We start from the raw sequence: 16,966 nt of genomic DNA, 5'->3' as shown, positions 1-16,966 counted from the left end.
AATAACAAATTTATAGATAGTTAAACTTTAATATTATCCGAACCAATCTGCTTTTTTATTTAATTGCAACAAAAAAATAATGTATATTTAAAAATAATTATTGAATCATAATTTAATATACCTAATTAATAATTAATATTTAAAAATACATTAACTCCAATAAATTTTTTTTTCTATTTTTAAGAATAAAAAACTAATGACATATTTTAATAGAATAATGCAATAACATAGCTACATCACGGAGTTAAATAATTATCAAAAAAAAAAAAAAAATCAAAATTAAACAAAATAAATATTAAAAATAGAATTGTCTTAATAATTATTTACACTGTTTCATATATGACATGCCGTATGGAATGAGATTAACAATAAAATAGTTAAATTAAATTACTATAATATGATGGTTAAAATTTAATGTAAAAATAAAATTTAAAAAAAGAAAGGTACCAATATCAATTTATTTAATTACAAGATTTTTAAAGAACTGAATGCTTTTGTTAATCGATTTTTGTTGGCAAACAATATTATTATAAATTGTATATTATATCGTGTTTAAGTTAGGTACTTAGAGTTTGTTTTTAGTATTATATATCTGGATATCTACAGGTTTACATGATAGGTATTTATATGTGTTCATAAGTTGCAGAGTAATTTTAAAATATATAATAATAACTGGGGCAATATTAAATTCTTTGTATAATAGAATATAGAAGGATACCTATAAGTATATGTAACCTTGTCCTATCAAAAATTAACTTCACTAAACCATTCAAATAAGTAGTAATCGGAAGAGTTGAATGTATTTCATAAGTACTACTACAGTAATATCCCATATTGAAATTCCATAGGAAAAAATTAAGTTAAATAAACTGTTTTGAGTAAATAAATATTAACGATATGTTTTATTATTATAAATTTGTAATGTATAACTTTTTAATTATCTGTGTTAACTTGTATTTTTGTATTGTTTGAGCGATTTATCAATAATTAAACACAACTATTTAACGTCTTTAGTCCGATTTAAATTTACAATCACTACAATGAACGTTGGTTTTTACATTTAAAAGTGTGAAGATATTAAGCTAAAGTTCAACAATTAACTAGATGATGTGTTGATTGCGAAATGTGATTCACGCAGATAGTTAAAGTATCAAGTAAATTTTTAGAAACTTATAACTATTAAGTTAAATATTAATTATTTATTAAATATGTTATTAACAGCATTTGAATATTAAATATTTATGTTGGTATATCAAATGTGAAGTGATATAATATATTAGGTTATATTTTATTTTAACTAGTTCTATTTTAATAATTTTTACTCAATGCACAGTGTAAATTAATTTATAGAAAAAACGATAATACTGTATTGATTTATTAAACGGTTTAGTACACTATTAATTTATCTAATTATCTTATATAAAGTAGTTACCTAAATAATTATCTATTTAATATTATTACATAGAAAAGAGAAAAAAAAATTATTCCTACCACATGTATCTCAAAACTGAACGACCGTGACTGAAGCTGAATTTTTTTTTATGGAAACTATCATTTATATAGTTTGTTCAATGTAACATTAAGGTTATTTGAAATAGTTATCTGTAGCTCATAGGTCGTGATTCGTTTATCGTTATTCGTACATTTGGATACATAATGGACCAAAGACCTGAGTATGCCGTAGAAGTAAAAAATGCTTGCAAAATTTATCCTCCAGATTACATAGTACTAGATGGATTTAATATGAAAGTCTCGAGTGGCAGTATGTAAGTAGATAATATACCTATTATGTTATTTTATTATTGATAAGGCTATTAGTTCTAATTTTATTTCGTGACAATTTTGTTTTAATAATTATATAGGTAATATTAAATGTAATGTAATTCTCAGGGAAAAAATATTTTGAGAAAAATTATGAATATTATATTAAATTGGTAAATTTTTTTTTATATATACTGTATAATTTTTGTATCTTAAAATTATATATCATATCATTTTTTTGGTAGTTACTTGATTTTTTTTTTTTAGAAAAATAACAGTACAATAAAAAATTGTTGAGTATTTAATATTTATTAATATAGTTTAAATTATATTATAACCTAAGGTAATAAGATTTAGGTTATACTGGACCAACTTGTATCGATTAATGTACTTCGTATGTAACATTCAAAATAGCTTTAATAATAGAAAAGTAAAACTAGTTGATACTTCGGAGAGTCAAAATAAAATAAATGTCCAGTACTTTTTTCATTAATTAATAAAAAAAAGTTATGGAAAATTGGATTTTTTTTTCAAAATTTTCTTATTCGGTTGTGATTAAAAACTGAATAACTGTAGTATATACTTTAATTGTGTACCAAATGTTTATATTAGTATTTTTAAACATGATATAATTTTCAAAATACTTTGACACCTTTTATTGATAAAAAAATTGCCGTTAGATCAAAAGCTTAAAGAAATAAAATTAATACAAGATTCCCTATAAGAGATACATAATGTAACAAAAAAAAAAGTGTATACATGTATTTATGAACATGATTTTATTATAAATACATTTTCAGTCCAAATTTGGAAAAAATTATTTTTCATTTAATTCAAAAATATTATTCGTGCCTCGTGGGTACTTGAAAATTTTAACGTATACTATGATAATTTAAAGGGACACTCACTTTCCTTTTTTTTATTACGTCAATGCCCATTTCAAGACTGATATAATGATCGATGACAAAAAATAATGAAATTTCCACAGCCTTGGAAAAAAAATAGAGATCACATAATATTATGTATTTATATCACTATAATTAATACAAATTTGACATGTAGTTATATGGTTGCTGGAGTAAGAACTGTCAGATTTAATAAAAAAAAAAAAACTAAACATAATTTTGATTATATTTATTTTATACGCATCAATATTTTAACATTGTATACAAATACATATGGAATAGGTATAATAATTTGGTTCTAAAAAAGTAATTAATATTATACGTATTTACAAGAAAAATTAGAAATTCTATATCTTGTAATTTTTGACACACAGTGTAATAATATAGGTAGTAGCTATTTGTATAGGGTACATAATAATATATCAATGGTTAAGCACATACATGTTTTGTGAGTTTAGGACATATTTATAAAACGTTTTAACTTTATTTATTTAATAGCTTGAATTCAAAAAAGTTTCAAACGATAAATAGTATAAAATAAAGATCAATTCGATGAAAAAAAATTGGGACCACTTAACCATCGATATCATAATATTAATTAGCATACACCTATAATATTGACGAAAATGTATATAAAATCGTTGCAGGCATGGATTTAGAACATTTATAATGGAAGGGTATGGGGGGCACTTAATAAATCATAAATAAGAAACATAATATATAAACTCGTACTTTATAGAAGCTAAGACCTAATAAGATTTAGAGTGCAAAAAAATAATTAATAAAGAGACTTAGAACCATTTAATTACATAATATGTACCTATACTATATTTAAAAAATAATACATTATACACAATTAAGAAAATATTAAATTAAAACTCAGAATAATAAGGGTCCGTATAATGTACAATATGGCATGGTGTTTATTAATGTAAAATAAAAATTTAAAAAATCAGATCTTTATGCTGCAATATATAATAATAACGTAATTAATTTGCAATTAGGATATTACAGTACTGTTAAGCGTTAGTAGAGATATAATTATGTAGTAAATTGCAAGTAGTTACACGTAAAAGAAATATATATTGAGAAATTTTAAACGATACATTCATGTAACCATGTCTGCATCATCCACCATCATATTAGAGAAACTTAACATTTTTTTTTTTCATATGTGATTTTATGCACGGGATCCGGATCTATAAAATTTCACTATAAAAACTAACTGAATAAGCATAAAAAAAATTTAAAAATACGAAAGAAGTATAAAAGTAATAGTAATATGGTAGATTGAATTATTTTTTGTCAAAAATATTGTATTTATAAAAGGCGTTATGTGCATAAAATCTAATATTATAATTTTCAGTTATCCATGAATAATATTTTAAAACTGTTATAAAAGAACTAAAATCATTATTCTTTGTTTAAATATCTAATTTGTTTCAAATTTAATTTCAAATTCTTGTAGATAAAATCGTGCCTATGTATCTTTAATATTTTTAAATAGCTATAAAAAAACCTTATGAGGTATCTTGAATTAGGTTTTCAAGTTTTTTGATAAATCAATGGTAAAATGTAATTAAGACGTATTGTAAGTACTGTATGAATTTTTTTTACTGTATTTACATCATATACATTAAATAATAATAAATATAATAATCATATTATAGACTCAACGGTCGTGAATGTATCGATTTATTTATATAATATGTTATAGTACATAGGTGCCTATAACGGCTGTACAAATTACTCGTTGACTATTTGCCTGAATTAATGATAGGGTGGCTTTGAGAAGTTTAGATCACCCTCCTCCTCCAAAAAAAAAAAATTCAAGTTCTCCCTCATCGAGTAAGTACAAAGTAAATATCTTTTTTTTAACAGCTTTTAAAATATCAAACACAAAAATAATTTTTGATCAATGCTAAAAGCGTGGGCGATACGAATTTATTATTATGGTTTTCGTAAAAAAGGTAACAAGTAATAATTATAATATAATCAGAACGTGTTATTTACATAATTTATCACACACACATGTGTTAATCAGCCAGTTATTATATTATGTCATAGCTTTATATTTAAGCATAATAATTGGTTAGGTTACGGACACAATGTATTATTATACTTAACATGGATAACTTAACTATAGGTATTCTGATATGAATAACAGTGGCGCTGAGCCGCTGATGTCAGTTTCAAATGGTAATGCGTACAAATAAAATTTGATATAGAGAAAGTACTAGTAAGCAATGAATTTGTTTTACTTAAGTACGGATAACATATACTTTTATCTAAATATCTATAACTTGTGTTGTATACCTATTTCCTATATTCTTAAGGACTACTATTGACTACCCGGCACCGCCCACCTAAATTAGATATAGCATCCGCAATACTTATACAGTTATAGGTACATAGTTATCGGCACAACTGATGAGTAACGTCTAAAAGTAACAAATGTCATATTATTAGGTAGGTAAACTCTTATTGAAGCCTGATAATATTACGTTGCCTGATTTACATAATATTCTATTTATTTATATTTTGATAGAAAGTAAATTGAAATGTTTAATTAGATATTGCCAATTATGTATAAATAGTAATATTATATTTATTATTTTATTTTTTAATGTGAAAAATTCACAAATAATTTAATTTTTTATAGGTATTACAATATTTGTATTCGATTTAAATAGTAAAAATATATTGTACTGCATTACTACACGATTATTATGAATGAATTATAAAATAAGTGCATCGGTCAGCACTCAGCAGTTAGCCAGCGAAGTGTCGTTGAATATTTTTTTTTGAAACACAATATTTTATATTGTTTGAAAAAAAATATGTATATACAACGTTGTCATTCTCACTCGGACATATAATAATTAATTGGTTTCCGCAAATACCATATTTAGCAATTATTGGGTATACGTACCTAAACAAATAAGTAACTAGGACGCCGGAATGCCATAAATGAAGAAATATGCGGCAGTGAACTTGACACAGCACAGAGTACAAATCGTTCGTTTTCGCGTTTTATTATAAACCAGGGCTGGTAGGTACCTATGTTTGAAACGTGTTTTAACCGATAGGTACATTAAATGATACGGAAAAGTCACTGTACGGCTGTGTGCTGCATAGCGGCATTGCCTTACTTTACATGTAGGTATAGTCGTATAATAGGTACTCGCGGGAAATCCAAGTCGATACGCGTCCAACGATAGGTTTATTATAATGTAATTGTCCTAACGAATTCCGTAAACTTAATTATCCTACTACGTATGATCTGTTTTCAAAGTGACATTTAAAATGTGTCGTGAATAGTACAGCAATCAAGCCAATGACTACTGCCTATAGTTCTATGTACGGCGAAAAATGTAAATAATTAATAAATTACATTTGCCCGTCATGAAAACAATTGTCTATGTTTACAACTACTACTTTGTAGTAGACTACCTATTCAAAACATGAATGCAATTTAAATAGGTTCAAGTTCATTCGCTCTTATGTTCGACGGTGAGAGGGTGGGACAGAAGGGGCCAGAGCCCCGGGGCCCGGATCTCTAGGGGGGCAGTTAAGTATAAAATAAGTACATATATATATAAGTAAAAGGGCCCGGAATTGATCAACCTTGGGGCCCATCAAAGTTCTCACCTGCCCTGAACGTACATTTTGTTTTGTTGAACGTTAAGAGGACGTTCACCCGCATGTGTTGTCAAGTAAATTTTCGTTCACCAGTTTCAATCTTGTGCTTTTAGTTATAATATTAGAGTGAATACTCCTTATTATCAAACTTTTAGGCAAGAACATTATTTGTGTCCCTCATCGGTTTTTTACGATATTTTAATTTTTTAGTGAATTATGAACATTTTCAAATATTTAATAATTTCATACTCCTAACTTACTTGAAAATTAATATATCAATAAAAGCCTATGAGATGCCCCAGACAATATTATTACCTTTAAGTTTGATAATAGGTAAATTGACTCTAATATTAAAGCTAACAGCATAAAATTGAATCCGCTGAACGCAAATTTGCTATGCTACGTTCGTAAGACATCAAACACATGCGGGTATGACGTCCTCTTGATAAGGCGGAGTTAACACGGGTACGTTGTCTTGAGTGATTTTTTTCGATTCGATCACATTATATTTCGGTTGATTATTATAATATTAATGTATATATATATAAATATTTAAATAACCTCTTCGTAGAAAACTCGTTCAAATGACATTGGTATTAGATACTTTGTAACCGATATTATAAGACAATGGATTATGCTCGTAACGTGCCTTAATAGTTTGTTGATCTTTAAACTTGTTTGCATCGTGCAAAGTAAAAATGTTTCATTTAGGAAATTAAATCCACGCAGGACATATTATTATGATATACCTAGGTAAAGAAATATTAAAACATCCACCTATCACTGGATATAATAGTGTTAATATCTACCGCTGACTGTTACGCGCTGTTTGATTTACGCAGACACATACTAAACTCATAGACAGGCAGGTATGAACCAGCTGTACCAGCAGTTCTGTACCTATTTACACGCGGACCTGGGACAAAAGTCATGAGATAGAAAAAAAAAACAATCGAACTAGTATTATAACATAATGTAGTATTTGACATTGAACGAGACAACGAAAGTTGACCGCTGTGCTGCGTGCCATCGCTACATAATTAAAAATATAATATACACTTGGTAGTATACACTTAATATAAAGATATCATGAAATTATGAATAGGTATCGAATTCGGCAGCAGTACGCGAAATATAATAATAATAATAATATTATGCGCGGTCATCGCGTGTCTCGTTCCACGGGGTATCAATACGCACGGGTGGTTTATCCATGATTTAAAATGCATATTATATTATCTTTCAATGAACTATATATAAGCGTTCATTGAATTCGTCAATAGGTAACTGCCTAGGTAAATTGTACATAGCTGTAGCGGTAACAAAAATTGAAAATATATTTTATTATTATTACAAATAAAGTTGAACAAAATCATGAAAGATGATTGCATTTTTATTCGTGGAACAGCTTGATAGGTAAATAAGTGTTTGATATTTTAATAGGCGAATTTTATTCGATTTAACAATAATATAATAATACCTACCTATATAGTATATTATAACATGATAATACATCGACATAATTTATTCTTTCGTATTAATGAAGAATTCAATAAATGCATACCTATATACTCGTATTTTACTTATTTTTGTTAATTTTAAATTATAGAAGCAATATAACAGTTAATTATCAATTTATAACAATTTTCTGTCCGCACTGAATTTTAGTAGTCAGGTGTTTCATATAATTTTGAAGGTTGCTTTTAGATCCTGTTTTTTAAATTTTTAAATTTATTGTACAACTTACGAAGTATCCTGCAAAGATTCAAAAATGTGTGTAAACATTTTTTTTCTAATGACAATCTACTCGTTATTATTATAAATTATTTAGTGGATTATTTTATATTTATGAAAATGTTAACATTCAACAATTCAAAATTCAAAAGAATTGTTTTGAGTTATTTGATTTTATGCACTAAGCATAATATGGTAATTTGAAGTACTAATAAACTATTTTATATTAATCTATCAAAAAGTATTATGTATAAAAATTGATCGAGTATAATAAATACTAGATCCGATATCACATTAATTTTAAATTTTTGTAAAACTATTTTTAAGGACTAGCTATTATCCTTAATATAAACATTTTAAAAACTGAAAAACTACACTTTTGAATTTTCAAAATTATTAAAAAATAAAAAAAATATCCATTAAATAATTACAGTTAAAAATTAGGTGTTTATTTGAAAATTAAAGTTTATACCACCACAGGTGACACAGGACATTCCTTAGGCTTAAGCATAACAAAAAAACCTTAAAAAAATTAAAAGTTAAATAGTTGAGTAGTTTTTAAGTATATGTACATATATATTATTATTATATCCAAAGACAAATAAATCGAGATAAGTCGCAGTGTATAATATATTAATATTATTATATTAACTATCAATTCACTTCAACTACTATAAGTCTATAAATGTTTTTCTATTGTCCTCGCATTATACGTTATTAAATATTTTTTTTTTTTTTATAATAATTAGTCTTTTATACGAGCTCGTATAATAGGATGTTCAAACGTGTGTGTTATAATATATTGTTGTTCGATCTTACGCTTGCCCATGACCTAATTTTATGATGAATTCAATAAGTATTGAGTTTTCGGTTTCATACACGCGCACGTGATCATGGTACATCAACCAAGTGATCGAAATTTACAAATTTAACCGGAGAGTTTTATATTATACATAACATATAGGTAATATGTACAATAGTTATTACAAACAGCTTTTATTTTTAAGTTCAAACATAACATGATTAATATCGTTGTGATTATTTTTCTACAGTTATTTTTAAGTATAAAATATATCATTCCTAATAAGTTTGAGATTTTGAGATATTGTTTTTAGTTTAGGAACGGTTGTTGACTGAATTTTACTGACTAAAATGTATGGTACACATTTAAATATATTGGCAATCGTGTATGTACCTACAACTTATTGTAACTTATTATAAATTGTTAATGGTTATTGAGTAGTAAAACGAGGAATCAGAATATTTCATTCATTCGGTTTTACAATATTTTAATATTACCTGTTCGATTCAAGCAAAGACTATAAATTACCTAATAACTAAATTACAACAGTGGAACGTTTTAATGACTATCAAATACCTAATAATTTTTGTATGTTATTATTTAACTATATTTTTGGTACCTTATAATCAGTAACATATAATTACGTATTCACATTTTTTAAATTTTTAATGTTGTTAAATTGCGTACTGCATAATAAAAGCTTTGGAGATTGCAAACGATGTATTAGTTGTACTCGTATAATATGTGAACTATTATTAAATTGATTATATATATAGGTACATAGAATGATCCAAAAACTTCATATTAGTATTAATAATAGGAACCTACTAACTTTAGGTATATTGAGGTTGGTAGTTTTTGGAATAGTATTTATCCATTTAATTTTTAAACACGAAAATTGAATTCAAGTCTGTTTATAACTTATAAGTAATTTATTATCATTTCTAACTATGTATTTGAAATTGGTCAATTTTTCGTAAAGTAAATATAATAGGCTTGATTCAAAAATGTCATAAAACTGTGTTTTCAACATTTGTTTTATACGTTTTTGTCTACAATTTTTAAAATCAGTATTTTTATTTTTCATAACAAAGGGAAGCGCTCCTCACAGTTTGAGAGCCGTTCTGTTAGTTAATTATTCTATAATGTAGCGTAGATACGTATAATTTCGTTTTTCAAGGGAATTAAAGAATTAATAATGCATAATTTTTTTTTTATAACATATTAGTACATTTAAAAATTAAAAATCGTATTAATACATTTAAAAATTGTATACAGTGACCTAGTCAAGCAGATTACCTAGCAGTTTGTTTTTATAAACTCGTGTGTATATTTTTTGAATGATTTAATTTTCATTCATTTTACGTCTTTCATAATACCTATTATTTTTTATTTATTAAATATAAAACATTATTTAAATCACTGTAACAGAAAAACTTGCAGTTGTATCATAATCGTGTCAATTCCAAATTTCCAAAACCGTTAAAGCAATACGTCATATGTGTTTATAATTTATATGATACAATATGAATAACTGAATAATTAATTACTTTTTAGAATACTACTTTTGATTAATTTAATGAGCTTAACTAATATAAATCTAGAGTAGATTATATAATATGTAAGTGGTTATGAACTGTGAAATAAACGTATTTTTATGTCTTTGCGTTTTGTTAAAATTAATAAATTTATTATGGCAATGATAAGCCAAGTTCAGTTTAACGATTTGATAGCGTTTCTGAAATCGATTATTTATGATAAAATAGTAAAAACTATTATAATCAAGATGTGTTTAGTTATGGTTATTTGTGTAGGTAAATATCTATATCGTGTATCAGTATAGTCTATTTACATCGTTCATTGATCTACAGTGAAATAATTATCGAAATAGCGTCAATTATCATAGCACTATATGAATGTTTCGATTTCATTAAAATTTTTGTTTACTCCGCGGTCTTGTAATATTATAAGGTCAAACAGCTTCCCACTCTGAAAAGTTCAAACTAGGAAACAAGAATATATTATGTAATATGTACCTACAGAGTAAATACACAAATATAATATTACATATTATACACAATAATGCTTCCGCTCGTCGGAGTATATTGATTTTAACCAGACCACTAGTAAAATATACATTTATTTATTATTTTTCATTTAAATAAATATTATGTGTTTCGTTAAACTATATGAATCAGGAAGATATATTTAAAAGTGTATTTTGCACATACATAATGTATGATTATACATATATTATATTATATTATATTATTATTATTATTATTATTTACCGCGCATTAAATAAAATATTTATTTTACATACATATTTGTACGAGTGTATTAAAAAAAAATGAAGAATATTATATTTTGCTATTGCAAAGTTAGTATCAAATAAGTTTGGACAAGTAAAAATACATTTGAAAAATTGTTAGTTTGAAAATAACAATTATTTCGTTATCTACATCGTATCCGGGATTCTGGGTCATTTTTATAAATTCTCAGTGCCCTGTTCGACTTTTTATTTATGTTTAAGTTAAATCCACCCATTGACTTAATTAAATATCTATAATAATGTAACATTGCCGTTATCATAATATGGTAAGGATTAAGGAATATGGAAATTATATATTCCTCATGGCCATTTTTTTATAAACTCAAATAACGGTGACTATTGAAATTGCAGGAGTGTTTTAAATTTTTCGCGTATGTGGAAAATAATATATTATATTTTGTGATTATTGATAAATGATGTTCGATTTGTTGGATCCATTGCTGAACTAGGAATATATAGCATGCAAAACTGAAATTGTACATTTCTCAGAACAGCCATAAATGTTTAAATTATGCCATAAACGATACCATAAAGATACACACACTTTTGATTGTAATCATTCCACACTTCCCAATTTAAAACAATATTATAAACTATACCATTATATAGTATATTATTATACAGTCACCAAATGTTATTTATGTCGATTCTTGACAGAACAATTTCATATAGTAAGGACTAAGGAGTAAATTTATAAATGTGAGTATGTGACGCATTATGTTTTCTAATTTAACGTCATGTTTTTAAAGCGTATCAATGAACTGATATTATTAGCCATCAATTGAATAAAGTGGTTATTACACCCAAGAAGTTCTTCGTATCGAGTCTCTACAACAACAAAAAAAAAGCAATTGATATACTAATATGTTTGTAAATAAAAATTACAATTTTTTTTAAACATGAGGAATAGCATAAAAACAGTATTTATTGAGATCTAATATGATATGTAATACATATATTATATATTTATTATTATTAAATCCCGATACCATTAATACTCCATTAACAGCTTATAACATTGTCCATAATAGAGTGCCAGCATTAGTTTTAGTAAACGATTAAATAATACGTTATGCGTTAGATACCTGTATCGACTGTATCCAACGTACGAGTATATACGTGTATTTGTTCATCGAGACATTAGAATTTAATGCCACACGCGAAGTGGCCAATATATCTCCCTAACGATGTAAAGACGTTCAAAGAATACATTTTCCATGGGCTTCTTCGTGAATACGATGCAACAAACTCTATATAATATATTATGCTTGCCTATATTCTTATTCAACTGTTCGTATATTTTTTTCCGTCTCAACTATGCTTTTGATTTTTGATTTTTTTTTTTTTTGTATTTTTGTATGATTTGTATTAATTAAAAAACATGTTGTAAACAAGAGAATTCCTAAGCTCCAACACGAGTTCAACTCAAATGATGCCCGCAGAAACGTTTTCTGATAAAAAATATCTAATCAACCCCGTCGACCGAGCTTAAGGTGCCACCGTGTTGCGAGTTATAAGATAATTTGCCTAACTAATTTTAAAAACTGTGCTATATGTCATGTGATGGGTACAATACAGGCCTGTTTAATTTTATGATTTTAGCCTTCTGCTAAGTTATGTATAATATTATAATGGACGTGACCTACAAATTAGGAAACGGATCGTGCGGCAGATACGACGTTACAGCAATCAAATGTATACAAATTAATACATTAGTATTCATATCTCACGTGTCCACTTATAATCGTAGCTATATTATTATTTTATGTCCATAAAATACGCACGACACGGCTATCTATGGTATTTAATATTAATTATTCGTTAGATTTGTTGGTGTCTATGTACAGATAAACAATATTTTCACGTTTTAGACCAACAGACGGTACATGCCAATATAAACGAAGAAAAAATATGAGTTTGTGCAAGTCCACACAGCTAATACTTTATTTATACCTATTCTGTGTTTTAAATTATTAGAAGGTTTAGTATGAACAAACCAATGCCGAAAAAAAGGATGGTGTAAAGTGTGTACAATCGCGTGGGATAACCGATCAGAGCCATGTACAATATTGTAGAGTCCAATCTATAAGTATACGTTGTTCAAAATCAGTGGCATATTAAGGGATTTTACGCTGGGGATAGGGAAGGGGAGTGCAGATAATTATTCCAACCCATTGCTATAATTTTATTTACATTTAAAATAATTTAAAAGCATAAAAGAAAATCATCGCTGAGAATAGACGAAGAAACTCAACAAACACAACATTATTTTAAATTATAACTTTTAGTAATACATTTATTTATTTTATTTATTGTACCATATTTTTAAACATTAAAGAATTAAAATAGAAGACATAAACCTAATATACTAAAATAAGTAGTGGTATTCAACAATATCGATTAAAATATAATTTGTTCTAATGAAAAATCTTAATTTGTGAGTACTTATTTTTAAATTCTAAATTAATACTTGTAAATATATATGTAGTTAATTTTTTCAGTGAATTTTTCAATTAATATAATAATATACTTATAATAATTAATATCTCATAATTACACAGGATTAAACCAAAAATATAACACAATTTCCTAATTATCTCTAAAATTCACACATGAAGTTGATAATGATTTGTTTTCGACGAAAAATTTGAATGCCAGTATTAAATATTGAGGGAAAATAATTCATTAAAATTAATTTAAAAATAATTTAATAACGTTTGTTATTTGAATGGTACTATACATACCATACCAACTGACAATATACTAACATGATTATAGATTATAATATTATAAAATACAAGTTAAATTATTGTAGAAACTAGGATGTATTTAATCTGTTTAGAATAAATATATTCACATCTCACATGCTATAATACTAGACTTACGTGGAAGATATCAGGCATTGTGAAAATACCTATTGCATTATTAGATTTAAATAGATACAGATGACCTTGTGCTGGCGGGGTAAGACATTTTATACACCTATGTGGTGGGTCGATACAACTATCATAATGTGCCCAACCAAATTATGTTATATCTTGTTATAAATTAATTTAATCAAACCTATTATATAATGTAATATTGAATAGTTCAATTATCTCACTTAATTATTCCTAAACACGGACGTACAAAAAACATTTTCTAAGGTTTAGAATCTAAATCCTTGATACACACAAAGCCTACATAATTAAAATCCTTAAACATTTTTTTTTCATAATTTCATCTACATCACTTACTTATTATGGTAATTATCTTAAAACTAAAACCTGTTTAAATATTATACGAATTTGTATTTTAATTTTCCGAATTATTATTTCTGCAATCATCTACGATCTATTTTTAATAATAGACATATTTTTTAATATGATTATATAATCTAAATCATAAACACCCAAATATCAGGGAATCTATAATATGTATTTTTTATTAACATAAAATTATAAAGCCGGCCACATTTTCTTGGATGAAAAATGTTCGAAAAATCATACATACATAATATACATACTCGAAAATATTTCAAAAATATTTTAAGTTCAGGCGTAAGTATATTTTAAAAGTTTCAAAAAACGATTTTATAAAAAAACTAACAAATTTGGAGATAATTAATTATACTAGTTATAAAGTTAGTAGTTACTTTGTAGTCTAATTAACTTAATAACTTAACTAGTTACAGAGTACTTAGCTTTATTCGATCAATTTTTAAAATAATACGATAATTAAAAATAATGTGATATGCCATGTATGAGTATCGCATTATTAACCTATAATTGGAGTGGTCAAAACTGTTTAAATAATAATTATTTTTTTGTTAAATTAATAGCATTGAAAATAAGTAATTTTCCAAAATAACATTATAGCTAGTATATTATACAGTGTAAATAATTATTATGATATATTTAAAAAATGTAATACTACTATAATATATAATTTAGCTTGGTAATTAAAACAATTATTTAACTTTTATTGACTGAGTTAAATACATATTTTTCTCAATGTAAACTTAATACTTTTAGAGTTAAGTATTCTGTTTGTTCACTATTGACTTATAACTAAACGTAATTAATTTTTTTTTATCTCCATTTATTAATTTAAATTGATTAATTTAATTTAATTAATTCGATATTAACTAGTCTACATTTGAAAAATAACTAGTTTGAGCTTTAAATATTTATGTTTAGTTTACTTAAATTATTATTTTATGATTCAAACATCTGACCTTTAAACACGTGATTAGTTGCCAAAATTATGTATATAATTAATAATTTTTTCCATCTATGTATACTGTATAGAAATTTAATGTTAAAACATCGTACAATTATATCATCATGATTGTCGATTGTGTATTATAATAGAAAAGACTGTTGTAAACACAAATGTTTAGAACACACAAAACACACAATCTCATCATATTAATATGCAAATATAACTAAAAGCATATTATAGACAATAGACATTTAACTATTATAATTTATGAACGAAAATCGAAATAGATTTTGAATTAATAATAATAATACGTTCGTTTGTCTCTCTAAACATCTATCTACCTATTCATAATATTTGAAAGTCAACACGTGTAATAAAAGAAATATTCATGTTGATTTATTATTTTTCAGCAAACAGCAATTTTTTATGCTGATAATTATCTCAAATTAGTTGTTGATATTAATGAAAAAAATGTAGATAAACTATCATAATAGTTTTATTTATATACTTTACTATTAATAGTTGATTTTATTGATTTGATTGTATTTTAAATTTTAACTTATACGTTTTCATTTTTAATACCGGCAATACAATTTTGAAAACAAATAGTCATACTATTATATTATGTGTTTTTTTTTTTTTTTATCGTATAACTCATTGCCCAGTCGATGCAATTTTTACGCGGAAGCGTGTTACATTTAGGTAACATTTGACAATTATTTTATGTGACGAAAAATAATCGCGGAATCGCATAGTTGAAAATAAGTACACAGTAAGTACTCATATACGTGTGTCGCTCCCGAGACGGAAGGCAACTCATCGTCCGGAGGCGATTCGTATTAACGTTATCAAGCTTTTTGATTTCGGGAAATAACAACACTATGCTGAGCGTCCTCTTGACTTCGCATCTATACTTAATGTAAAATTGTCCGCTACCGGTAGTGACCATATAATAATAATATACTCGTACCCAACACTTCGGTGCATGAAATGTACCCACCTGTAAATAGGCGCATACGTCACATGAATATTACACGAGTTTTCTGCGGAGTGCGTGCATTATCGGCATTCGCGAGCGGCGTATACGTACTAATAATATATTATGTTACTCGTGTTAAATTAATGCGCTTGCGGATATAATACAGACACTTCGCCATTATTCTCGATCGTCCGCCGTGTACACCTCTGTATATATATCTAGAATAATTGCACGTAGTTAAATGCGCGTTGTGCTTATATATAGGTACTGATTTAAGTTTTTGTCATTATCCAAAAGCGGACATGCAATCATTTCGAATATAATCATCAAGGTGAGATGGTTATAATACGTGAATATAATAATATTATCCGTCGAATATTTACAAGTATATTACTATACGTAAACAACATTATTATAATTCTAGGTTTAAATCCTGATAAAATGTTGACGGTATACTGCGAACGCATTATCATTTCCAGGCGTTTTGACTTTGTAGTGTTAATAAACAGAAAAACAACAGCCGACGTATTTTTATCAGTATAGGGACAATGTTTTGATAGAAATAAAATAATATACTTAAATCCACTGTTGTTAGTACTTGCAGTTAG

General features: G+C 26.1%; 1 protein-coding gene across 1 annotated transcript in view; it reads left to right on the top strand.

Annotated features, from left to right (window-relative positions):
• The first annotated feature begins 1,603 nt into the window (after positions 1–1,603).
• LOC113556547 (ABC transporter G family member 23-like) overlaps positions 1,604–16,966 on the top strand; it is a 47,273-nt gene continuing 31,910 nt past the window's right edge. Inside the window, exon 1 of the mRNA XM_026961566.1 lies at positions 1,604–1,766. Coding sequence (XP_026817367.1) covers positions 1,657–1,766 — 110 coding nt within the window. The 5' untranslated portion in view covers positions 1,604–1,656. The remainder of the gene's footprint in view (positions 1,767–16,966) is intronic.

Source organism: Rhopalosiphum maidis, chromosome 3 (assembly GCF_003676215.2).
Source record: "Rhopalosiphum maidis isolate BTI-1 chromosome 3, ASM367621v3, whole genome shotgun sequence".
Lineage (NCBI taxonomy): Eukaryota > Metazoa > Arthropoda > Insecta > Hemiptera > Aphididae > Rhopalosiphum > Rhopalosiphum maidis.
This window is presented reverse-complemented; position numbering and strand designations above follow the sequence as displayed.